General features: G+C 37.0%; 1 protein-coding gene across 1 annotated transcript in view; it reads right to left on the reverse strand.

The window, feature by feature from the left end:
- Positions 1-27,695, reverse strand: part of LAMA2 (laminin subunit alpha 2) — an 886,276-nt gene that overhangs the window by 102,453 nt on the left and 756,128 nt on the right. Inside the window, exons 37-40 of the mRNA XM_064360706.1 lie at positions 26,213-26,423; positions 19,161-19,277; positions 18,029-18,192; positions 16,583-16,721 (exon numbers count right to left, since the gene is read on the reverse strand). Of these exons, the coding sequence (XP_064216776.1) occupies positions 16,583-16,721; positions 18,029-18,192; positions 19,161-19,277; positions 26,213-26,423 (631 nt within the window). The remainder of the gene's footprint in view (positions 1-16,582; positions 16,722-18,028; positions 18,193-19,160; positions 19,278-26,212; positions 26,424-27,695) is intronic.

Raw genomic sequence — 27,695 nt, forward strand, 5'->3', positions numbered from 1 at the left:
TTCCTGGGATTAATCTCACGTAGTGATAATGTATAATCCTTTAAATAAATCATTAGATTTGATTTGTTATAACTTTGTCATGAACTTTTGCACCTATGTTCATGAAGGGATATTTTTCTATAATATAATTTTCTTTTTAAAAAATATCTTTGACATTGGCATCAGAGTTAATACTGGCTTTGCAGAACGAGGTTGAATATATTTTCTCCTCTTCAATTTTCTGAGTTATTATTTCTTCATTAAATGTTTTGTGGAATTCACAAGTAAAGTCATCTGGAACTGAATTTGTGTGTGTGAAGGTTTTGAATTACAAATTAAATTCTCTAATGATTATAGAACTATTCAGATTATTTATTTGTTAGCAGGTTTTGGTAGTTTGTGATTTTCAAATAATTTGCCCTTTTTATTCAAATTGTTGAATTATTGCCATAAAGTTGTTCATAATATTCTCTTAACATCCTTTACTATCTGCAGAAGTTGTAGTGATTTCACCTCTTGTATTCCTGATATTGGTAGTTGGTGATGTTTCTGATTTTTTTCTGATTAGTGTGGCTGGATGATCATCAATTTACTGATTTTCCAATGGGCTCTTACATCTTCATCCAGGAACATGACAACCCTGACTGAAGGCTATCTACTGATATAGACCTCCCTGTTACTAATTTTCTGTCTTCTTGCATTTCTGAATATCACGTGTTCTTTGCCTCCAGGCAGTTTTTTCTTTTCTGTTTTTTAGGACATCCATGATTTCTTCCTGTATCCTTAGTCAACCACTCCTTGCTCAGATGAAAGGAGGCAGGTAGTATATATAGGAGTGTAGAAGATATAGTAGAAATAGCATAAGGAAAGGCAGGGAGGCGGGGAATTTTGATGCATGTATGTGAGAGTAAGTATTTCCACTCCCTAAGACTGCAGGGTTCGTCAAGGGCAATGTGGAGAAGTAAGGCTATTAGACAGGTCAGAGTCAACTTCTGAAAGATTTGAATGTGGGATTAAGGAAACTGGGCAATGAGCAATCTGCAGACATTGAAAGTTTCTGAGTAGAAGAATGTGATCAGAGCTGTAGTCCACAAAGATGAATTGGGCAACTATGTGGGAGAAAAGGAGCCATCAGTTTTTTATTGTAATGGTATAGGCCAGAGAAAAGAGAGTAAGCCCCTCATGCAAGCACCATGGAATTGAGAGGTTAAAATCAAGAGATTTGGAGGAAAAGACATGCCTCAATGTTTCAGAAAGCTCTCGAAAATATTAAAGTAAAGAGCTTACGGCATACAACTGTCAGTTATAAGCAGACTGCCAGCAATCCAGGTTTAAAGGACAGGCTTTTCATATGATAAGGGAATGGAAAACACTAACACGTTATGGGTGAAAAGCACCGTTTTGACTCACTGGAATTTGGAGAGAATCTTTTCCAGCATTGCTTGGTAAGTTATTGAAGCACATCAACAATATCAGGACAGGTGATGAAGCAGCATTTCTAAGCTAATTATACTTTATACATATTCATAAGCATCACATCTGAGTTCCTGAGCTGTGTCTACAGCATATGTGAAATATAAATTAGATTCTTAAGAGTTGCAGGATATTTTGTTTCTTGCTTTTTAGAGTTTTTTTTTTTAAACAATAAGTTCTTGGTACTCTCTGTCTGTGTCTATATACAGATATATATTCATACATATGGATATAGAAGTTATATATAAAAATTTCAACTATATCATGCAAAACAGTCTATTTTATGTAAGTTGCTACATGTTTTTATTGGTTAATAATTGTGAAAATGTGAGATAATTTAAATGTCATTATACTAGGAAAAAATGAAATTATAAAGTCTGTTGGGATTCAACAGATGACTTGGCATTTAATTGCATTTTAATACATGTTATTTTCCTCTTCCTACTATTTATTAAATATTCATAATTACTCTTGTTAAAGCATACTGCCATTGATTAATAGATAAGCAAATTGATTTATTTACCCAATAAAACTTTTTAGTTGTCTCAAGTACCAAATATTCAACATGGAAAGACTATGTCTTCCCTAATGGAACTGGAGTGGAGGGAAGGGGAAAGACAAACAAATTTATTCACTTATAAAAAAAGACGATCATTACCATAATGGAGCACAGAAATGTCTAGATGTTTGGCTGTCAGAGGAGGCTTTGTTGGAGGAGGGAGGTGTGATGGTGAGACCTGAAGCCAAGTAGAGTTTATCAGGCTGACTAACCTGTACCCCAGTGATCTGTTTTCTAAACAAGCAAGTTTAAAAGTTATTGTTTATATTGCTTCCTATATTACGCTTTTCTTCCTAAATGTTCCTCAAATTACTTTTTTATTGAAGACGAATTTTTTGAATTCATTGAAAGAGTTGGCTCTCAAGGAAGATGCAAAATATTTATTTTCTGTTTTTGTTTGTGTTTATTTTTTAAAGACAGTAGTAACTAAAAATTCATCATCATGGTTTATGACTTATTCTATTACTCTCTCTTTACGAAATAATTTAGTTAAGAAGTCCTAAACATTTCCGCAGGGGTTAATGTGCCAAGATAATATGAAACTTAGATGATTTTAAATTTAAAATGTTTTTAATAAAGAAAACTGTTCAAAATGTGCAGGGATATATGTAAGGGTTGGTGATTGGCTGCAATGTGTTTATGTAAAGTGTGTAACAGAAGAAATTTAGAGTTTGGTATGTTAGACTATGAATCAAAATGAAGGATAATGTTCTTACTACAATAAATTCTCAGGATAAATGGTGGAATCTAGTTAAATATGCATTTAAAAATATATTTTTGAGAATATTTTAAAAAATATGTATGTGATGTTAATTGATATAGTAAGTTATAAAGCAGTTACATAAATATCACCCATTTGTACAAAAACAATTTGCATAGGAAAAGATATGGGTGGATATACAATGATATTACAAAAGTAATTATTTGTATGCACATTTTATATTTTCTCCTTGCTTGTCTGTATTTCCTATTTTCTATAATGGAAATAAGCTGCTGTTATAATAATTTAAAAAATCACACACAATTTTAAAATAAGAAAATCACTATGCATCAGTTTTTAAGGTGATTTATGTAACACTATTTTTAAGTACTATAGGTTATTAAAATTAAATAATGAGTAAAAGATGAATCAAGAAACAACCCAAAGAGATGACCTTGTCAAAAATCTGTTAAAAGGCTATAGGTCCCTGGCATTGCATCGTGTATCCTAGGGTGGTATATGGATCAGATGAATCTCTGTCAAGATTGAAAGCAACTGAGCATGCAAAGGAGACTCAGACATGAAATAGGAAATCCCCCAAATTGCTCACGATAATTTAAAATTTATGAGTGTTAATTGTTAGCTTGATGGGAACATGAAGAAAGGCAATCAAGGGAACATTCAAAAATATATAGCTAAGTAAGAGTGAGTTTTCCCCAATTACAGCGTGACAGCCAGAATTGTTCAGCACCTATGCGTACCACTAGATTGCTGCAGTGAGACAGACACTGGACTAGCAGCTGGCCACTAGAGGTGAGGTGGGCAGATACCACAAAGAGTCTTAGTTTTATGTAAAGGTAATGGAGATATGCCCATTGAGTTAGATACCATTCTTAGAGGGCTTTGAGTTTTCCTTTCAGTTAATGTCCAGAATCAAACACAACATAACAATCTCACCTCTTGATTATTCTACTTAGGGGTAGAAACTGTAAAGAGCAGATAGAATGGCATCAAGAGCAATGTTGTCTTGAAGAAAATTAGATCAGACTTAGACTGCACTATGGCATTGTTCAAAAGAGTTTCTGTGTTTCTGACTGATGACACAAACCCTGAGACATCTATCATTTTATGCCCTGAACTTTTAAATACATTTAATATTGGGTCAAAACGTTTGTTTCTCTGTTTCCAGTAGATTTTTGTAAAAAATTATTGACCCAAATGAGAGTATCATGAGCAGAAAAAAAAAAAAAAAAAATCACTAAAGCCAGCATGGCTGTGGCTTTGCTAAGAGAGTAGGTTTTAAGTGTTCTCAACACACAAATAAATGATTAGTATGTGACATAGTGCATATTTTTAAATAGCTCAATTTAATCCTTCCACAATGTATACTTATTTTACAGCATCATGTTGTACGTGATAAATATATACAACTTTTATCTGTCCATTAAAATAAATAAATCCTGAAAATTAAGTTCTAAACTTTGGAAACTATACTTATTATAGGAATTAAGCCAACGGAGGAATCAGAACAGACTGCACAATATTTCTTTAAAAGATATTATTAATATTTTGGATGACACAGATAATTACATAGACAATATGTATTGAATTTGGAGCCAGATCATCTAATTCCCAAATTCTGATCTGCTAGCATCTTCCCTCAATTTGATTAAAAGGTTCCAGAACACAACTTGAACCTAATTCTGATCAATTTAAAAGAACTCCTATATGACATCACATTCACTGACAAACTAAGTAGGGAAAGAAAGTAATTTAATTTACTTTTACTTTGAATTTTTTAATTCTATTCAACTTCCATATCTCTTAGGGTAATATAAATATCTAATGAATTCTGAAAATCTGGACTATCATAGCCATTCCAGATTTCGAGCATCAGAATTTGGAGATAGGAGGGACAATTTTATTTGGTGATCATCTGTTGTACACCAGGCATACCTAGATAAAAATCATGGAATATTCAGTGTGGAATAGTGAGAGACAGAAACACTCAAGACCTTTAGGGATATCCATATTTCTGCTCCCTAGGGAGGGGAAATCTATTGTCAGCCTAAATTTTAATTCTGAAGACTTTCTTTTCTAAGAAAAGGAAATAGGGACAAAACAAAACACCACAGTCACCAAGTAGTGAAAACAGAGACAGCAGGCCATGAAAACTCTTCTGAGAGCAAGAGGGTCTCAGTAATGGCAGTGGCAGCCTGCCTGGCTTTGTGCTCCACAGAGCCGGTGGGAGCCAGGAACAGGTGGGAGCCATATCCCCTTCCAAGTTGAAAAGGAGGAAGCCCTGCCCTCCTGGGTGCAGCTGCAGCCACCCAGCCAGGCATCCCTATGCTCTCAGGCCACCTCCCTTCCCCCACAGGCTCCGAAGGCCTACTCCTGTTGCCTGGCTTCTCCCTGCTCTCAGCACCCACACTGATTTCAGAGCAAAGTTCAGGCCGTTGCAACCCAGCTGCATGTGTATATGCTCAGGGCAGCACTGACACTCTAGCCCCCTGCCGCCTTGGCCCCCTCTGGATTTTGGGTGCCAAGGAGCACAGGAGGGAGGCCAAGTGGGAGTTGAGGGTGGCTCTGCATGGGCCTGAAGGTGATCTCGTCATGAACAGCCTGGGTGCCAGGTTGGTGGTGGCAGGAGGCAGACAGGCTCCTGGGTGGAAAGGGATGGGTCCCTGGTGAAGCCCCACCTTCAAACCAGGGACTGCCTGAAGGTTGGGGGCTGGGCTGTCAGTTCCACAAACTGGAGTGAAAACTTCTGTGCTTTCTTGGGGCCCCCTCATGGCCACCCTTGGACCAATTAGCATACACTTTCTCCCCTCTGAAGCCCATAAAACCCCAGACTCAGCCAGACTTGGGCAGATGACGGGATGATCTACCTGTGGGTAGGAGCTACCCACTGTGGGTCTCCCCTCTGTTGAGGGTGTGGCACAGATGCTGGGGTTACCTGCCTGTTGAAAGGAGCTACTCATTTCAGGTCTCCTGAGAGTTATACTATCATTCAATAAAGCACCTCTTCACCTTGTTGATCCTCCAGTTGTCTGCATACCTCATTCTTCCTAAATGCGAGACAAGAACTCGGGACCCCTGAATGGTGGAAATGAAAGAGCCATAACACAAACAGGGCAGAAACACATCCCTTTCCCCCCACTCACCAGGTTGACAGCAATGAGCAGGAGAGAAGAGCTGTGGCTCTTTGGGGAGCCCAGACCTAAGGGCTCCCTGAGCCTGGGCTATGACATCCTCTTTCCGATTCTGCGGTTCCTGGCATCTCCAAGGTTCTGGGTGCCACTGCATTCCCTGGTGCCAGCGGTGGAAGCCGCTTGCTTGCAGTTATGCCTGGTTCAGCCAGAGCCTTACATGGAGCCAGCACTTGAAGCTGCCCAGCCCACCACAGCTGGCACGCCTAGCTGTGCACAGTGGCTGGACCCCATGCTCACTCACACCTCTCTCCACTCTGCCCCTGAATCACCCTTGGCAGGCGTGGAATCCAGGCCAATAGTGGTAGTGTGAGCCGAGTGCAGCCTCCCAGGCTGAGTGGGTGGAATGAGCCCAGTGGACCTGAGCAAAACTCAGGCAAAGGCACCACCGGCCACAGAGGTTTTCAGCTGGTGAAGCAACACCCCAAGGACCCTGTGACATCAGCACTTCCCATATACAAGCCCCTGCATGCTGGGGCTGTGCAATCTGTATAGGGCCCAAAGGGTCTGGCTCTGGACGGTGGTTCCACGGAATGGCTCACCATGCTGCGTGCCCTAGCATATCTAGCCCAGTGGCTACATGACTCCTCCCAAGACTGCATGAGGCTCCCAAGCACATCTTTCCCATGGAGAAAGCAAAATATACAGTAAGAAAACAAATAGCTCCTCAGAAATATAGATTAATTAATTTAATTTGAATTCTGAGCAAAAGACAGTTTTCAGAAAATAGTACCAAGTCAAATAGAGTGACTATGCAGGGGGGATCAGTGGGGAATAAAACTATGATGGAGTAAAGAGAAGATGATCAAAGAAAGTGCATAATTTCAGCGAACAAATCTTCCCTTTCAACAGGGTTGGCACCCTTTCCTAGCCACACCACCACAGGCCTTTTATTTTCTTGTGAGACAAGGTCTTGCTCTGTCACCCAGGCTGGAGTGCTGTGGCATGATCTCAGCTCACTGCAGCCCCGACATCCTGGGCTCAGGGGATCCTCCCACCTCAGCCTCCTGAGTAGCTTGGATTATAGGCATGTGCCACCATGCCTGGCTAATTTTTGTATTTTTAGTAGAGATGGGGTTTCACCATGTTGCCCAGGCTGGTCTCAAATTCCTGGGCTTAGATGATCTTTCCACCTCAGCCTCCCAAAGTGCTGGGATTACAGGCATGAGTCACTGCACCCTGCTGCCCTGGTTATTTAGATAGTTCCTGCCCCTCAATCTTTTGCAATTATTGCACCCATAACTTGCACTATAAGGTATGTGCCAGAAAGGAGATAGAAAAAATTTGGAGAAGGTCAGGCTTCAGAAAGAACAGGTAAGGTAGAGAATGAGAGTCAGGTGTGAGAATGAAAAGGAATAATTAACTGCAAGTTATTTTATGGAACAGAATACCCCTTCTCTCTTGCACAGAGCAACTGGCAATTAAGCATCAAATGCCCCACTAAAAAAAATTCAAAGGGAGTACTTTAAGGAATGAAATGACTTCAGAGAAGGGACTTCTGTATTCTGCTACGGAACAATTATGGTTATAGATAAAATGTAAATGTTATTGACTATCACAATACCAAAGTTAAAGAGGTAGAAGCTGAGAGGAGGAGGAAAAAAGAAGCTAAAGGGAAAGATGAGGACACAAATAGCTTCGTCTTAAAGGGTGTAGAGTCTATCATTTATACAGGAGATAACACTCTCAGTATATTTACTTAGGTCAAAACAAATAATCTAAACATAGTAATGAACCTATACTGGGAAATTGATGGGTGGGAAAATGTGACGTGATAGTCTCTAAGTGAGCTACATCTCCTTCATCATAGCAGTAATTAAATAGATAATGCTTCACTTAATGAAATACGTGATGGCACAGTAATATTATTAAGAGATGTAGGAAGAGAAGAAATATTTGAAAGATTTGGAATGGTTGATCCTGGAGCTGGGAGCTTAGTCAAAAGAAAAGTTAGGTCAGGGGATTGTTGCTTGCAATTATGAGCCTCTGATAACTTAAAAGAAATTAAAACATGCATGCATCATAAATTTTTAAAAAGGAAGAAATGTAGAAGCTCTTGTTGGTATAAAGGATGAGGGTTGTTCTTTCATTTCCAGACCCATTTTAGACCTATTTTCTTTATTTTTTTTAGAACAGATTTTTTTGCAGGACTGATTTTCTATCTCCTCTTAAGTTCATTTTGGTTAAAAAATTTAAGTAGGAAATAATTTAAGCATATAGATAAGATTAGAAATTAACACAGACACCTCTATTCCCATCATCCATATCTGACAAATCTCAATGTTTTACTGTATATTTCCAGATCTTTAAAATATGTACATTTGAATTGGGTTTTATAATATTGCATTTATAGTTTCCCTTTGTATTTAAATGACTGGCCTATAGTTTTTCTTTGTAGTACTGTCCTCTATAGAGTTTGCGGTCAAGATTGTACCAGCCTCGTAAAATAAGCTGAGGAAATTCTTCTTCTTTTTCTATTTTTTGGAACAAATTGTATAAGGGGTTCTTGACATTTTTGTAGATGTTGTTATTTTGTTGTATTAACTACTGATTCAATTTATTTAATGGTTATAGTTCTCAGGTGTACTATTTATTTTTGAGTAAATTTTGCTCTAAACCTATTGTTCATGTCACGTTAAGTATTCAAATGTGTTTGAATAACGTTGCTTATACACTCCAATATATCTATTTTTATTTTCCAATCTATACTGTGTCTACATTCATTACTGATCCTATTCATTTGTGTCGTCTTTGTTTGCTTAATTGCTCTTGTCTTCTGTTTATTTGCTAGTTTATTCTAAGAATCAGCTTTCTGCTTTGTCAACCCTGTCTAATGATTTTCCTTAGGTCATTAATTTCTGCTTTTATTTTTATTTCTTTCTGTGTACCTTTTTAGACATCTTGAGCAGAAACTTTAGATAATTAGTATCATTATATCTAATATCTGCATTCTGAACTATACATTTTCTTATTGGTACCATTTTATTTGCACACACAAATTTTGATGTGAAGTTTTTCTTTCTATTCTGTTATTAACTACTTTGTAAATTTAAATTGTGCTTTTTCTTAAACTATGGATTACTTTGAAGTGTGTTTTTTATTTTGAAACTTTTTTGTGAATTGTTTTGTGCCAATTTCTAACTGTATTGCATTATGATAAGAGAATGTAGTCTAGATGCTATTGGATCATTAGGATTTGCTGATACTTGCTTTATGATCTAGGTTGTGGTCCTTTGTTCATGAGTTACTTCATCTAATGGGGCATGTAGAATTAATTATCTAGTTGATCTAGAGTTCCATAAGGCCGTTCAGTCATTTTGTTTAAAGTACTTTTAAAATCTGTGTCTCTTTGCTTCACCTATCAGTTTTTAAGAGAGATGTGGTAGAATCACTCCCTATTATTATAAATATGAAAATGTTCTCATTCTGATATATTTATTTATCCATAGGCTTTGTTACTATGACCTTGCAGGCTCATAATATTTTAGTATTCCTTGTTCCTTTTATTCTATCGTGATAGCTTTCTTAATCCCTAATAACTCTTTAAAAAAAATTAAAGTCTTTCTGATTGCTATTAATAGTAGCATACCAGCTTTCTTCCGGTTAGAGTTTCCGTAGTGTATCTTACCTCCCGTTTTCAGTCTTTCTGTTCCCCTAAGATTTGTGGTATTTGTTTAACTCATATATAGATGCATGCCTTTGTTTTAGACATTTTAATCTAATATGAAAATCATTGTAACTTAATTGTTAATTTTAGTGTTTGCATTTATTATGAAGACAACTTGAAGCAGAGATAGTTAGTGCTCATGAAATATCCTATGTGCCTCCTACTTTTCCAGGCCTCCCTTACAGTCAGCTTGGGGCCCGTGGCTACTTCTGGTCAATGACTTAGACCAGACATGGTCCAGGCCACATGAGCCAGTATGGTAGGAGTCAGCACGTCTCTTCCTTTTATTCTCTTCCCTGCCCTGGGGGCTACATGGTATGGTGTCACTACAAGATGCAAAAGGTGGCAAAACTCACATTGGATTGTGATGTGAGACTTAAACTTGAATTATGTTCATCATGTGAGATTTCAGGGGTATTTTTGAGGCAGCTGGTGATACTTACCCTGACTGTTGTATTAGATTTAATTTCATTATATTTTATAGCTACTATTTGTTTCTGTTTTTCTTTTTTCTTTTTTTTTTTTTGCCTTTTACAGAACTGACTAATTCCCCTTCCTACGTCTCTATTTTTCTCTCTCTTTCTGCTTGTTTGGAATGTATAGCCGTTTGTGCTGGTTAATTTATGTCCACTTGGCTAGGCTATGGTGCCCAGATTTTGGTAAAAACAGCAGTCTAGATGTTGCTGTGGAGGTATTTTTAGGTGTGATTAACATTTAAGTCAGTAGACTTTAGGTAAAGCAGGTCATGCCTCCGTGATGTGGGGGAGCCTCATTCAACAGTTGGAGACCTTAAGAGGAATTACTGAGATGCCCTGAAGAAGAAGAAATTCTGCCTCCAAACTGCCTTTGCACTCAAAACTGCAATATTCACTCTTCCCTGCAGCCAGACCCCAATCTCATGAGCCAATTCTTTAAAATATATATACCTTTGTATACATACACTTCCAATTGGTTCTGTTTCTCTGGAGAACTTTAATACTGTCAATTTTATTTTTCTGTAATTTTCTTCAATGTTTGATACATATACTTAGTAAAAATTAATTAACTTTTTACTCTTCTCCCCAGAATTCAAGAATCTTAAAAACTTTTATTAAATAACTACCTGCTCATTTTGCATGTTATTAGTCTCTTGTGTTTTAGTTCCACTTTGTTTGAAATTCTACATATTTAATAATGATTATCGTTATGCTTTTCACAATGCTTACTTAGATTTGTACACATTTTCTATCTTTTTGTTCACTTTTGCCGCTTTAATATCCAGGTTCTTTGATTTTGTTCACATTCCTTCGGAAGCGAATTTGATTGTAGTTCAGTGAATAAAGTGTATTTATAATAGATCAGTGCTTCTTATCAAGGTATTTCCTCCTCACTGATCTGTCACATAAGAGTAAAGTTTTAAAAGTCCTGTTTATTCCTTAGACACCTAACACCATCACAAGAAAAAGCTCTTTTTGAGGTTTCTATGGAGTTTTTACTCTCCTTGTATTAGGAATGAACACTGGGAAATTTTCTAAAAGAGAAGTTCATATATTTAAGAATATTCTCTTTCTGTTTAATACTATTTTTTCTAGGTTTTCCCCATTTTCCTCACTTTGTCTAAAGCTTACATCTTGCTTACACAGCACAGTTCTTAACTAATCATCCTATGATTATTTTTTCTGTGAAAATAATGCATTATATCTAAACTTCCCTTATTTTCTTCTGTATTTTGTATTATTTTTCCTAGAATTGCCTACGAAAGACCTTGTCAAAGTTTTTGAGAATGTTGGTTCTCAAGAAATATGAATAATTGGATCAAGTGAGAGAACTTGAGTTTGGAGAATAAAGAGGAAGACCATGTTGTGCACCAGAGTTGAAGGCCAGTGTGACTGTAAATTGTATGTGTCAACTTGACTGGCCATGGGCACCTAGATTAGACGTTACTTCTGGTGTGTCTGTGAGGGTGTTTCTGGATGCAGATAAAAGAGATTGCCCTCCCTAATATAGTTGTGCATCACTCAATCTCTTGAGGGCCTGAATAGAACAAAAAGCAAAGAAAGGAGGAAGTCCTTTCCTTTTTTTCTGCCTTACAGATTGCGTTGGGACATCTCATCTCATTTCTTCTCTTGTTCTTGAACCACACTTTATACCATCAGCTCCCCTTGTTTCTCTGGCCTTTGGACTTGAAGTGAACTACATCCTGGATCTGCAGCTGGCAGATTCTGGAACTTCACAGCCTCCATAATCCTGTAAGCCAATTCTTTCAGAATAAATCTCTTCTTCTTCCTGTCTATCATCTAATCTATCTATCTATCTATCTATCTATCTCTCTAATCTATGTATCTATCATCTACCAATCTATTATCTACCTATCCATCCATTCATCTATCTGTCATCAATCAATCAACCAATCAATCTGTCTATCCATCTCTTAATAGTTCTGTTTCTTTGGAAAACCCAAGTTCAACCAGTATAAACTTTCCCCCATTTCTAATACTCATTTCTGGTGAATATCTAACTAAACAAATTGAGAAAGGAAGTTCAGGATTAGAAGATATTAAGGAACATTGTGGGTGTATGTGTGTGTGAGAGAGACAGAGAGAGAGATAGAGAGAAAGTTGTACAAAATGACAGTGATTGCAAGGTGAAGAAAAGGGACTGAAGCAAGAGGAGAACTCCATTTGCCATGGGAAGTGAAAATGTAATTTATTTTTTTTAAATTCAGCACACCTAGAGAGGTTGAGGACTGCCTAAATTTTCCATCAAACTTTATAAACCAAACTAGCACATTTCACTGACTTAGAGAAAGGGAGAAAGGAAGAAAGGAAGAAAGGAAAGAAGATAATGTTTCAAAATAGGTGGAGATTGTGCAATGACTTTCCACTATCTTTAAGAGCCTGAACTATGGAATTCATTCTGCATTAGCCTTATTTTATTTGTTTGTTTGTTGTTTGGATATACCTGATTGAAAAAGCGCCACATCTAAGACATTTCCAGTGGAAAAGGGCAGAGGAGGGCCTCATATCCCAGTGCCACTGAGAGTGCACTTACTGCCTCTGGTGGTCATTCCCAGGAGCCAACATCATAGAAAATCTGTTCATTCACTGTGATGGTTAATATTAAGGGTCAACTTGATTGGATTGAAGGATGAAAGTATTGTACCTGGGTGTGTTACTCTGGCCCATTTATTGAGGGACCTGAAAGGCTGCCAATTTTGAGTGGGCCCTGCAACAGGTCCAGGCTGCTGTGCAAACTGCTCTGCCACTTGGTCCATAGACTCAGCAGGTAAAAAACCTGCCAGGTAAAAATCCATGACCCACTGAGGTGCTTGCAGAAGGCAAAGGGAATACATAATGGGTAGTAGAAGCAGGTACTCAACAATACCAGCTACATACACGTGACCAGTTGCAGAAATGAGGACTGCAATTGTCATGAATAGTTCCTCATTATTCTGTTAAGAATATGTTTGTGCATGTATACACTTGTACTAAGAAAATATCTTCATTTCCTTTCTTTTTGCATTATCATGTGACGTAAGATTTATTGACTTCATATCAGCATTTAAGTGTTGTTAACTTTATGTAATAGCATTTAGGTTAAGGATTTAATGTGCTTCCAATTGTACAAAGGATAGCTGTATTATGTTAGGTGTAATTATGACATTATTATTGTCTTTATTTGAAGATTATGTATGATTTCAGGACATGTGTATGGGTTCAATTTGACAAGGAGCGAACTTGTGACGGTTAATATTATCAGTTTGATTGGATTGAAGGATGCAAAGTATTGTTCCTCGGTGTGTCTGTGAGGATGTTGCCAAAGGAGATTAACATTTGAGTCAGTGGACTAGAAGAGCGAGACCCACCCTCAATGTGGGTAGGCACCAACTAATCAGCTTCCAGTGCGGCTAGAATAAAAGCAGGCAGAAGAAAGTGGAAAGAGCAGACCTGCTGACCCTTCCAGCCTTCATCTTTCTCCCGTGCTGGGTGCTTCCTACCCTCGAACATCACACCCCAAGTTCTTCAGCTTTTGGACTCCTGGACTTAAACCAGTGGTTTGCCAGGGGCTCTCAGGCCTCCAGCCACAGACTGAAGGCTGCACTGTCAGCTTCCCTACTTTTGAGGCTTTGGGACTCGAACTGGCTTCCTTGCTCAGCTTACTGTGGGACTTCATCTTGTGATGGTGTGAGTCAATACTCCTTAATAAACTCCCCTTCTTATATACACCTACCTTATTAGTTCTGTCGTTCTAGAGAACCCTAACACGTTCAACAATCTAAAAAATCCAATCTGGCAGATAATGTAGGCTTTGAGTTCATCTACCTGGAAATTTTTAAATTCAATCAATTCTCTGTTATTTTAGAGTCTTTTATAGGATCAAAGAAACTAAGATTAGAAAAAATTGCCGGATCTCCATATTCCATTTTTATTCAATTTTGTGAGTGATGTATCTCCTTTCTCCTTTTCCTTGCACCCATAAGAGAGGTTCTAAATGAGATATTTACTTGGCAATTATATATAGGAAAACAAATGTTATAAGTACTTTCCTCACCCAGCACCAGTAGAAAAATAGCATTTGCTATTTCATGATGTCTGAGTTCTAAAATAATATTTCATTCTGATATTTAATGAAATTATTTATGCAAGACAAGTAGCTATTACTCTTTTCAAAGAAATACTATACTACAAACAAATTGTGTTTAGCTTCCTCCTGCTTATAAAGGCTCAACCTCCTTCTCACTCCTGTTTTCCTTTCAGCGTGGTTCTTGATTGTCTATGTGTGTTTATACATAGGAAGGCAAGCAAATTTTTTAAAAATCAAAGTGTATTTAAAAATATTGTCTTAATTATGCTTGGAGGTTATTTCTAACATTTCTTTGTTTCTTTTCTTATGGTCTTTTTGATGTTGTTTTCTTCTCAAGTTACCTGACCTCCATTTTCTTCACAGTGGTAACTGGTTGCTTTATTACTTGACCTTTTGCTTTCCTCCTGCAAATGTATGCTTTGTTTCTTTGTTTTTCTTTTTAATTTATTGAAAACATTCTTCCTTCTTTATAAAGCTAGACTCAAATGAGTAGAGGACTTTTCTGTATTATGATGCTTTGAACTCTTTTATACATAAATAATACACTTAATCTCATTCTTCTCTGTTGATCTGTAGCTTTAGCAATGATACCAGATATTATATTTATGGGATGTTAGTCCTATATAGATAATTACTCAACTTAATGTTTTTCAAATATATTTCTTTTCCAGCAAAATAGAACTATATTATAATGATCTATTAAGACTAAAATTTTATTTATTCTGTTCATGAAACACATTCCAACACAATTTCCTGGACAGATCGTCTCCTTTTTCTTTTCTGATAGTCATTTAATAAGTCAGTGATTCTCTATAGCACTTATTTTGTAATTTTTCAGACATTTAATTTTTTTTAAATGATTGTGGAAAGAGAGAAGGAATAATGACATGGAATAATACTGCATTACAACTTACCATCACTCTGTGTTTGAGGTCGGTTAGCCTACCATGCATAAGCATTGGTGGTAAGAAGTAAGTACACACTTCATGTGGGCAAAAAATGAGTTTCCCAAGTGTAAAGTGAAGGTATTAAATGAGGTAAAATTAAACAGCTCCTTAATATAAAATGTTACAAGAAATTTATAAGGATAAAGAAATGACTATAGCAAATTTTTACTGATATAAAAGATTATGAATAGGCATAAAAGGTGTCAATTATAATGAAAAAATTCACTCATTCATTCATAAGTGCCTACTATTTGCCAGGCACCATTTTAGGTACTGAAAATAATCATAGGATAAAACAGGTGAAATGAAAATGGGGAATGTGGAAAATAGGATATTTAAAATAGAAAATTGTCTATCAGAAGATGGATAAAAATTTTAGTTTAGATTTGAAAAGTAGATTCATTTTGAAAGGATAACTGAACATAGAAACACTTCTGCAATCATCATGCCACTATGTTGAATAAGAAGTAAACAGAACATAGTACAGCTCATTCAAGAGAAACCAAAAACAATACTAATTGCTCATAGAATATGATGTTTTCATTATGACCACAAAATGAACCTGCTAAGACTGTGGTAAGTATCTCTAATATCCCTGAAATCCTAGAAAGCATTTTTGCCCTATACCAAAGCAAAGGAAATACTGATCAGTTTCTTTAACACCACTGCTTATGTGTATTTCACTTACAGTCAAAATGTCCAATCAGGTTTCCCCCCTCAAAAAAATCTCACGTATTTGGTAGATTCTATGTGAAGCAAAAGGAATAAATGATGGTTCTGAACATTTTATTCAGGATGATTCCTATGAGATTTTCTTAAAACTAAAATAGTACTACCAAGGTTTATCACACAACTATCTACAAACTGTTGCTTTATATCTAAAGAATAAAGATTTGTCACCATCAAAGGCATTCAAATAAGGTGATAGAACTTGGAATGCCCAAACTCTAAAATACCGGTTCCAAATGTATTATGAGCAATGGCTGCAGCCAAAGATTAAGAGTTTTTTAATTCATAAATTCATAAAAATTCATTAATTCATAAAAATGGTATAAGTAGTCTAGAAGCATATGATCCAGTATGTTTTACAAAAAGTGCATTTTATAGCCAAACTTCATATGTAACCAACTTGTGTGTGATTATATGCAATGGTTATTTTTTTTCTTTTTTACTAATGACATTTGACATAATTGTGATAAATTTCCCTATCTAGAGTGTTCTCTTTGCCCATTTTATTTTGTGAGTCAGTAGCACAAACCTGCTTGGTTTCTATGATAATTTTAAACCCTAACAGTGGTAGTGGGTGACTGAGAAAACAGTTCTGCTATCATAATACCATACTGAGAATTTATTTCAGGTAAATGTTAAAAGAGGTTTTCAAAAATAACCCAAAACAAATATGCCAATTTACTGGAATTTTCCAGACTGACTTAAATATTAAAAATTCAAAAAGGTTGGCTTCCACATGTGCTATTTGTTTCTTACCAGTTTTGTAGCTTCATTTGCAAGATCTTTTGCTTCTCTGGCAACTTTTTCAGCTTCATCAATATTGTCTTTAATATTGCTGTAAGCGTTGAAGGCTGCAGTGGCATTGAAGGAGATATTTTTAGCCTCATCAAGGATTCTGGTGGGATGATTCAAAAAAGAATGTCAGGTCACTCAATGGTACTCAGGTATTCAAGTGAAGAACATCCTAACTATAAGAAATCTGGCTTCCAAATGATCATGGCCAGTGTAACTATCGCAATTCTGAATCATAGTGAGGTATCTACTTATTATATTGTCTTGTAGTTTCCTACAACCTAAATTTATATTTCTAAATAATGCAGCTGTGAAATACTACCAACGTATCTTAAAAACCCATAGCATCCTCCTCTGCAACCATGTGCTCAAGCAGGTGTGTGATATGAGACAATTCTTCACTTTATTTGTGAAGCATGCTGTGAGATTCAAAGCACTTGTACTACATTGCTGGAATTAATATCACAACATCTTTCTGGCATAGGTGCACTTCCCGGAGGAGACCAAGTGAATCTCAGAAGGTTAAATGGCCTGTTTCAGGCCAAATGACCAATATGTCCCCAAGTAAGGACTTAGAGCCTGGGTTTGATGATAGCTAGCTTTCTGTTTCATCTACCACCCACCCTTCACTATCAAGTGGGAAATGTTTGACATAAAATGATACTGCATATATTGCCCAAGGTCTTCAGAAATTAATATTGTTTTCTTTGTAACAGTAAGTATTAAGTATGAGAACAAAGCCTTCCATGTGATGTAGATTTATTTGGGCAAATTATTCTTGAGGCTAATAGCACCTCTATTGATCATGACAATCCCAAAATTGTATATCAGAGAAGCATATCAGTTATACACAGAAGGCTGTTTGTAAGTCAACTATATACTTCCCTCTTTTCTCTCCCTCCTATGACCTATGTAATAATCCCAGCTAGAATAAGCTGGTATTTTACAGGAGAAAATGTAATCGCTCCCTGGAGCATAAAAGAGGGGGGAAAAAAGACTTTCTAAAAAGCCACCCTTTTAACAATAAATTGTTTTGATTCCATTAGAAATATAAAACTGAAATTTGAAACAGAATGTGTTTTATATGTGTTATTTAAAATGCTAATAAGGCAACCACTGTGCTTTCTAATAAAGAACAGAAAATAATTTTTTTTCTAAATGTAGCCTAGGGCTATGTTCGCTTCCTACTAAGCCATATTTGAATCTACTTGTAACTCAGACTTGTTATGCTGCTCCAGTAGAGTTTTGCCCAGACCCTCCTAATTAAGCCTTTCCACAGGAAGGCCATGTAGCTAGTGTGTTCTAGTTAACAGCAATCAGGATTTGAAAATGATTCTCTATCATTTATGCTAGTTAAAACCTGTGGACAATCATCAAAATACACAAACATTTCCAACATAAATGACATACCCGTCAAGGACAGCAGATGAGTCATTCAACTGAGCTGCATGACTCTCAGCCTGGGACACCTTCTCAGCAAGCTTCCTGTCCTTTATTTCTTGGGAGAGGTCATCTATTTTATTTTTAAGCTCCTCAGACATAGGCGGCAATTTAGTTTGGATGTCTTCAACATACTGATATGTAGAGAAGAGGATATTTTAAGTAAGTGAATTTAAGCCTTCTCTCTTTTACTAATTTCTCTATGAGACATAACTACAAGTGTTTAGTTTTTTTTTTTTTTTTTTTGTATTTTTTTTGAGACAGAGTCTGACTCTGTCACCCAGGCCAGAGTGTGGTGGCATGATCTTGGCTCACTGCAACCTCCGCCTCCTGGATTCAACCAATTCTCCTGCCTCAGTCTTCTGAGTAACTGAGATTACAGGTGCCCAGCCACCACACCCAGCTAACTTTTTGTATTTTTAGTAGAGACGGGGTTTGCCATGTTGCCCAGGCTGGTTTCAAACTCCTAAGCTCAGACAACCTGCCTGCCTCGGCCTCCCAAAGTGCTGGGATTATAGGCATGAGCCACCACGCCTGGACCACATGTTTAGTTTTTAAATGAAACTTCAAATTTACTAACATAGCAAAAAGAATAGAGAACTAAAGTCATTATTTAATGAAATAGACTAGGAATTTAAGAAGCCAACTTACACCAAGAAAAGCCTATCTATTTAAACAATGTCACTTCATAGGATATCTTAGGCCATTTGCATATCTATGACTACATATTACTCTATGCAATACATTAGACATTACATATTAAAAGCCTGTTTGTAAATTTACATTTCTCTTTTAACCAATGTTATATAAATATTGAAGCAGACTGTAAGTGCTGCTCTAGGAACAAGAAACGTCCTTCATCGCTGTGGACAAAAACAGATTTGTGTGAATGAGTACCCTTACACAAACACTCATGTCCATTGGGAGAACAAAGTGACATTCCAGTTGTCACCAATAGAGAGGCATGGTCACAGCAGAATCATGCAAAATAATTTTATCTCCACAAGAAAACAAAGACTAGTATTTGCTTATATTACTGAGCTTTCTCATTGGCTCCCATTTATTTATTATCATATCTCTTTTGATTCTACCAAATACTCACATCTATGATAGAGTTGATTTCATCTGCAAGACGATTAGCTTCATCGAGTATATCATTACCTTCTTTTAAAGTGTTCTCAATTTGTCGTTTGCCACTTTCAACAGCCTCCTTCTTTTTCTGTAGACAGATGTGAACAAGACATCAAAATTGCATCTTTGTAAAATCCTACCTAGCCCTGTATTCCTGACTTTCCTGAGCTGTTCGAATAAAAGCTTGGCAAAAAAGGTACATCATGCTGACAATGTGGCTAGATGAAAATAATATAAACTACTTAGCCAGTCCTTCAAGTGTTCTTCTCTTGTATCGGTTATTTCTCCTTCTCATTGTGAGAAAGTCGTCCAAGTGAAAAAAAGTTATGCGATACTAGTTGAGGAATTAAAACTACTTTTTTTTTTTTTTTTTTTTTTGAGGCGGAGTTTCGCTCTTGTTACCCAGGCTGGAGTGCAATGGCGCGATCTCGGCTCACCGCAACCTCCGCCTCCTGGGTTCAGGCAATTCTCCTGCCTCAGCCTCCTGAGTAGCTGGGATTACAGGCACGCGCCACCGTGCCCAGCTAATTTTTTTTTGTATTAGTAGAGACGGGGTTTCACCATGTTGACCAGGATGGTCTCGATCTCTTGACCTCGTGATCCACCCGCTTCGGCCTCCCAAAGTGCTGGGATTACAGGCTTGAGCCACCGCGCAAGAAAGATGGAACATCCATTTTTAACTAAAATGTAAGTGCTGGATAGTTACATTGGTACTATATATTGAGTTCTAGAATCTGTATACAAATGTGTACTTTGTGAACATAAACATAAGCAGATGTATTCAATGGGATTTCTGTGAAATCTGAAGTGAGTTTTTAAGGAAAGTTAGGGGAAGTACTTTTTTTTTGTACTTTTTAAGAAATAGAGAAACTAACACATGGAAGAATAAATCAAAGGGACTGTTTCATAACGAAAAGATTATAATTTTGCTTTGGAACATATAGCTTGTCTAAAAACTACATGAAATGCGGTCCCAGCCTAGAAGAGTAAATCAATGAGAGACAAATATTTTTATTTCTCTATTTGGGGCATGTTTTTTACTTTTTTTATTCTTTATGCTTCTTATTCATTCCTATTTCTGAAATCACCATTCTACCTACAGATTTTACTGCCTCAATTATAATATTAAGCTTTGACCACTTATAGTTTTTTTCTATAGACAATAATGCTAATTCATGTAGATCCCAATATGTGCCAGGGAGTTTATAAGCTTTTCTTACTTTATTCCAACTCTTTGGATCCTATGTTGATCACTTTTTACATAAGTGGGAAATTGAACAAGTAAAGGGCAGTGGTCTGAACATTTGTGTTCTCTGAAAATTCATATGTTGAAATTCTAATCCTCAAGGTGATAAGACTAGAAGTGCGGCCTTTGGAGGTGACCAGGTCATGAAGCAGAGACTTCATATATCGGATTATTGCCCTTATAAAAGAGATCTGAATGAGTTTGTTCATCCTTTTACTATGTGAGGGCACAGTGAAAATGATATCTGGGAACCAGAAGGGGTACCTCATCAGACACCAAATCTGCTAACACCTTGATCTTGGACTTCCCAGCCTCCAGAACTGTAAGAAGTAAATTTTGATTGCATATAAGCCACTCAGTTTTTGGTCTCTCCCTATAGCAGCTCGAATGAACCAAGACAGTAAATGGTTTCTTCAAGGTCACGTTGTACAGTGTGGTTAAGATTTAAACTCCTGTCTACTTAATGATAGATCCTGGGTCCTGGACTGTGCAAATACTGTCCCTTCTATTATAGAAATCACATTTTTTAAAAATTTGCACTGGACTAGTGCTAATTTCATACCTTTGTTTCCTTCTTTTCATCAATCAATTCAGTATATTGCCAGGTCCATATATCTAGTTCCTCCCTCTAAGCCTCTGCACTTGCAGATCCTCCCACTGTGTGCTCTTCCTACTCCTCAGCTTGTTTCCTCCCTCCATTCTGGTAATAGTCACTCCTCTGATTACCTATCTAAAATAGCACCCATCCTCTTCTCAATCATTCTCTATATACTAGGGCACATTGATTAAAAGCTAGATTCAAGTGACAGCCCTCCTGGTTTGGGATCTCAGTTCTGCTCACTCCCAAGCTATGAAACCTTAAGGAAGTAATTTAGCTTCATATAAAATGTTTAGTCCCACTCTACTCAAAGTGTAGCCCATTCACCAGCAGCATCAGTGTCACCAGGAAGCTCATTAGAAACATATAATCTCAATCCATTCTTGGGAACTACTGACTCAGAATCTGCATTTTAACAAGAACCCCATGTGATAGATATATACTGTATGCCAGGCAGTGTTCTAAGCTAAAATTAGAGAATTAGCTTAAACACTGCCTGGCATACAGTAACACTGTAATTTTAACTATTATAATTACCTTATTTTATTCTTCTTAGCACTTACTTATCTGAATTATATTCTATAGAGTGGTCACAAACTATAGAAACATAGATAATATTATTTTATTTTTTATATAGATTGATTCATCTTGATTACTTTTGATGGGAGTTACTAAAAACAAAGATTATGTTATGAAAATCAGAGACACCAGTGCATCACCGATGTGTATACAGGGACCAGAAGAAAGGCACAGCCTGTTGAACTATATGTTGTTAATGAGTGAAATGTATTATGCCATATGTATTATGCACATTGAATGTATTGTGCAATATCATGAAACATACCATGTATTACATATCAATAAACAAGTTATGTATATCAGTCTATGCATCCAGACTTTATGGTCATATCTTATACCTATTTATTGGTTTAGTGACCATCTCCTGAATTATAACACAAATTCCATAAAGACAGCCTTATGTATTACTATCTCTAGTACCTAGATGAGTTTCCTCAATAAATATTTTCAAATAAATAAATGAAAATGGGTCAGCCGTAGTGGCTCATGCCTGTTATTCCAGCACTTTGGGAGGCCGAGGCAGGTGGATCATCTGAGGTAAGGAGTTCGAGACCAGCCTGGTCAACATGATGAAACCCTGTCTCTACTAAAAATACAAAATTAGCTGAGTCTGGTGGTGTACACATGTAATCCCAGCTACTCGGGAGGCTGAGGCAGGAGAATTGCTTGACCTGGGAGGCGGAGTTTGAAGTGAGCCAAGATCGTGTCATTGCAATCCAGCTTAGGGACCAAGTAGGCACACACTACCATGCCTGACTAATTTGTGTATTTTTCTATAAAGACAGGGTTTCACCCTATTGTCCAGGCTGGCCTGTGTATTCTTTATGTAGCAACTTACTCTTTACTTGATCTGCACTGCCTTCTTTGGCAAGGTCATAGTGGTAGACTTGGGGATAGACTGTTCAATACATATTTACTTCACCGAATTATTCGTCTCCTCTCTTTCTGCCCATGATGTCTCCAGTTCCCTTCGGCCCTCTCTCCCTCGCTGGAGATGCCCTTCTAACTCCATCACCATCTAGTAGGCTGCATTCAAAGCCTTCTATGATCTGGCTCCAAATTCCAGAGCCATCTCTGCTACAGATTTTTACGTAGCTTTTGAAAGTTTTTCTGCTCTATTGAACATTTCCTAAGATCACCTTACACTTCTAGAGCGCTGTGCTGGGGCTCCTGCTACTCTGTCCTTTCTTTCAAATCCTCTCAATTTCTGCTAGGATGCTGTCATTCTTGTGAAACTTTTGCTGAAATCTCCCAGTCAATGAAATCACAGTATTAGGTAGAGTGAAAGGTTAAAGTGTCTGAATTTTTTGGGAGATTATAAGTTTTTTGAGGCCAAGAATAATTTCTATTCAACCCCAAATACCCTGGTTACCAACAATACCTTGAAATGGTAGTACCAGACAGAAATTTAAATAAATATTATCACAGCCTAATTTTCTCACCTAATATCACACTATTTTCCAATATAAAACCATGTCTTCAGTTTATTTGAACCACTCAAATTCCCCCAAATTGTATTTTAAACCAAGACTGCAATATTTCAATTGCTTTCTATAGCTTTCTGGATAAAAACTAATTCCTTAGCTTAGTCTCACAGTGTAATTCTCTTATAACTGAAGGTCTGCACTCTGCCTATCTTTTCTTTCTATCCGTCCAGTCGTTCACATGCAGTCTTCTTCCCAACCCATCAAGCCACTGAACTTTCCCCCAAAATGTCCTTTTCTTTCCTCCATGCCTTTGTATATGTTTTTCCCAGTTTCTACAATGTTCTTCTTTTTCTTTTTCTGTGGCCGAGTGCTCACCCTTTAGGATCTAGTACAAATATCAGGGCCTTACAAAGCCCTTCCTAAACTCAGGGGTGACTGAGAGTCCCTCCTTTGCTTACCTCTGTGATTGTTATGGTAGTGTACGGAGTGGTTTGCTTATGTGTACACCTCCCACTAAATACAAGTTACTTGAAGTCATCAGAGATGGTGTTTTATTGTTTATACCAGTGAGGCTGCATCTGAATCGCTAGAGGAGCTTTTAAAACACAGATTTCTGGGCCCCATTCTCAGAGTTTCTGAGTTGATCATTTGGGGGTGAGGTCCAAGAATTTCTCTTTTTGAGAAGTTTCTAGGCTACACTAATGCTGCTGCTCTAGGGGCCTCCTCATTGAGACAATCAATTTTGGTGTCTAGCATGTTTCCTGAATGCAGTAGATGCCTGATAAAATTTTTAAACATAAAATTACATACTTACCACCTTAAAATAAATAAAATGTTTTCAAGTTGGGTCTTAATTATATCACCTTCATTGTAGGCACAGTCATAAGGGAGTTATTTATTTAAAATACAGCTTATTATTCAATCAAATAGACGCAATGTGTCAGTTTTCCTCAAACCTGTATAGGCATCAGATTAGCCCAAGGAGACTGTTAGAAATATGGACACGGGGCCATACCCCAGACTGGCTTACACAGACTTTGGGTGGGAGCCCATGGGACCTGTTTGTTTAACAAACACTCCACATGATTTTCAGCCATTTTAGCAGCAACCATGATAATCTAAGCAACCTTAAATAATCTATATCTTATTCATGAGAATTCAATTAGCTTATCTATTTTATCCAGTAACTTCTTAACAAGCCTTTAGTTAAGCACAGCACATAAGATAAAAATCCAAAAAGGACCACTTAGATTTTCAGTAGTGACTATACATAAGCTCTAGGCATTTGTAGGGGTGCCCAAGAATGATGATTTCTGGTTTTAAACATCACTAAAAGAAACGACCGAAGGTACTGTTGACTGTGCCATATAACTCTTCTTGAAATATTTCTCAAATACTTACTACGCCTTCCACACAGGTAATTTTCATTTCTCAAACTGTTGCCATAAAATAGAGAGGTGCACCTTCAGGTAAGTCACACGGCTGGTGTGTCACTGAGCAGGGTGAATCCTGCGGGAGCCTGTGATGGGACAGAGGCCCAGCACCCCGCCTCACAGGAGGGAGCTTTTTCAGGAATACTGCTAGCATGTCAGTAGACTCCAAATTGGTTAAGATTAGGTGCATCAGTTAAGAAAAAAAGTAAGCCTCTTCGATCTTCTACCAGAATGATAAGGCTTAGTCCCAGAAGAGGGACCTATAAATAAAATATATTAAAAAATGTAATACATCCTCTTACTACTTAATCCAAAGGAAAATAGAAATGAATAGATTTTAAAAATCCTGGTTTGGCTGGGCACAGCGGCTCACATCTTTAAGCCCAGCACTTTGGGAGGCCAAGGAAGGTGGATCATGAGGTCAGGCATTCAAGACCAGCCTGGCCAATATGGTGAAACCCTGTCTCTACTAAAAATACAAAAATTAGCCGGGTGTGGTGGTGTGCGCCTATAATCCCAGCTACTCGGGAGGCTGAGGCAGAAGAGTTGCTTGAACTCGGGAGGCAGAGGTTGCAGTGAGCTGAGATCATGCCACTGCACTCCAGCCTGGGCAACAGAGCGAGATTCCATCTCAGAAAAAAAAAAAAATCCTGGTTCATTTATTTAATTGCTAATGTCATTCAACAAACATTTCTACATACATGCTATATGCCAAAGGGTGCTGAGTTATTGTTAAAGCTGAAATTATATGTTAGAAGATATATAGGTCTGCTGATGTTTTCTGACCTGTTGGAGTCAGATAGTTTGAAAACAGCAAGGTAAATTTGTCTCTGGGGAGAAAGTTGTTGTTGTGTAAATATTAATATCAAATACAAGTTTCCGCTGTTATATGTGCTGAATTGACTCTTGGGAAAAGTGATCACTTACTATGCCAAGATTAAGAAAGAAATTGAAAACAAGAAGAAAAAAATAATGGAGGAATCTGTTTTAGTTCTAGTTTCATCAGCACTCTGAAAAAGATAGAGGCTGCCCAGAATTTCTTGAGCTGATAAGTAACTGTTGTCTGTGAGGAAAAGGAGGAGAAAATAACCCAGACCTGATCTGTTCATGTTAATCCCTTTTAAAAGACCATTTGCATAACACACACTGTACAGAAAAAAGGGAACCAAAATTTTTCCAAGCTCTGGTGTCAATTCATTGAGTTATTTGTCAGGTGCTCAGATTGCCTTTGAAAGTGTAGGGAACTTCTGTGATTTCTGGCAGCAAGATCTCTGAACCAGGTTTATGAATTAGATTGGGAAAGCTGCAAAATAATGCGATATGAATATTTGAAGATACCCCATATGCTATAGTATAATGCACTCATTGTAGATTTGGGGAACTGATGCTTAGAGATGTTAGTTGACTTGTCCAATTTGTACGTCTAGTTAGTGGCACAGTTGTCATTGAGATCAAGGTCCCCTGACTCCCTGTAAAGAACTTCTTCCACTGCACAATAGTGTTCTTAAATACCTTCAAAAGTTCAACTTATTGAAATTTTATTTGATTCTTTGGGTGATGGTAATTGGTCATTAAAAGCAAAACAAAAAAAAAGTCATTTCCTGTTCTGATTCTTAGAAGTACCCTTTCAGAGCTGTTACTCCTGACCTTTGTAAATGTGCATCAACTTGAATAGTCCAGTCATGATCAACACTGCCCCTCGCATTCTGAGATTGAGATAAACGTGCCCCCAAGACTCACCTCCAACGCAGTCATGTTTTTCTGGTTTACTGCAGATAAGCGATTAGCTTCTCTGATTTTATCTGTGGCTTCTCTCAACAGGTCCCAAGCATCATCAACTTTGTTTTTGTAGTCAGACAGTTTTTCCCGGAGGTCCTTCTCCATTTCTTCATTTTTCCCCCGGGACTCTCCAAACAGCTTCTTCACTTTCTTCAGAAGGCCTTCTGCAGCTCTGTAACCACCCCCAGCCCAATAATAGACAATGAGCTCATGTCACCGCTTTAGGGTTTATTGGTATTAAACCATGTTACAAAGAGATGCTAACATGAAAAGAATGAGAAAATAAGAAAACGTAAAATAGATTCACTGTGTGCTAAATCAAGCTGAAAACTGGTACCTGAGACCACTTATAATTAATTAAAATGAAAGCAAAACAGATGTTTTAAAAACCTTTTAAATTTGTTAGTAAAATAACATTTTCAATCAGAAAGGGTCTCATGTCATTCTTGGAATCTGATGAAATGAGTTTTATGATTCACTTCACATACTAAAATCAAACGATTCACCTATTTCATTGTAATGAGACCTTTTCTCTATTACTTTGAATGTAAGGATGAATATTGATATGTTTGCTTAGAAACTGTGAACAGAATTCTAGGTCATTGCCATGTTAGTGGAATAGCGTGATTTTAATCTACTTTTCTTTTTCTTCCAACTGACTGACCTGGAAGTTTTTTGGGTTTAACTTACCTAGTTTTTCTAAAAAGATAATTTCTGAGTCATTAAGAAAGTTTAAATACTTGAAAAACAGTAATTCTCAAGCTGACATGCCTCATAATTCCCTGAAGGACTTGTTAATACATGGATTGCTGGGTCCCATCCCCAAAGTTTCTGATTCAGGAGGTCTGGGATGGGATTTGACAATCTGTATTTTTAACAAGTTCTCAGGTGTGCTGATATTGCTGGTTTAGTATATATTATTTAGGTATTAATAATACTACCACTTTGAAGTTAGCTGACTATGAATGTAGAGACGTTATCTATTTTATTGAGTGTGTTATCATAACAGTTATTTAGCATAGGTAAAATCACTATCACTGTTCCCAATCCTCAAATCCCCAACTTTTATTTGGAAGTATTTTTTATTTGATGACTTTTCTTTTCAGCATTTCTTAAGATGATAAAATGTATAGGATGGCTTATATATGAATGGTAAAGTGATGACTTTGTTTATCCAAAGGTATTTTTATTAAAACAAAAATCAACTGATAGTCTAGAAGTCCTTAAGACAGGTGATTAACAAAGTAAGCTCATTAGCCTAATTATAGAAGGGGTAGCACCAAAAAAGATCATTTACTTGATTATTTATATATAGACAAGAATATGCTTTTGATTCATTTTAGAACAATGGTAAAGTACAATTAAATAAGTAAATGAATAAACAATAGATAGATGATAGACAGATAGATAGATAGGTAGACAGATAGGTAGATAAAATGATAAA

Source organism: Aotus nancymaae, unplaced genomic scaffold, assembly GCF_030222135.1.
Source record: "Aotus nancymaae isolate 86718 unplaced genomic scaffold, 86718_ANA_hifiasm-v0.15.2.pri h1tg000040l, whole genome shotgun sequence".
Taxonomy (NCBI): Eukaryota; Metazoa; Chordata; class Mammalia; order Primates; family Aotidae; genus Aotus; species Aotus nancymaae.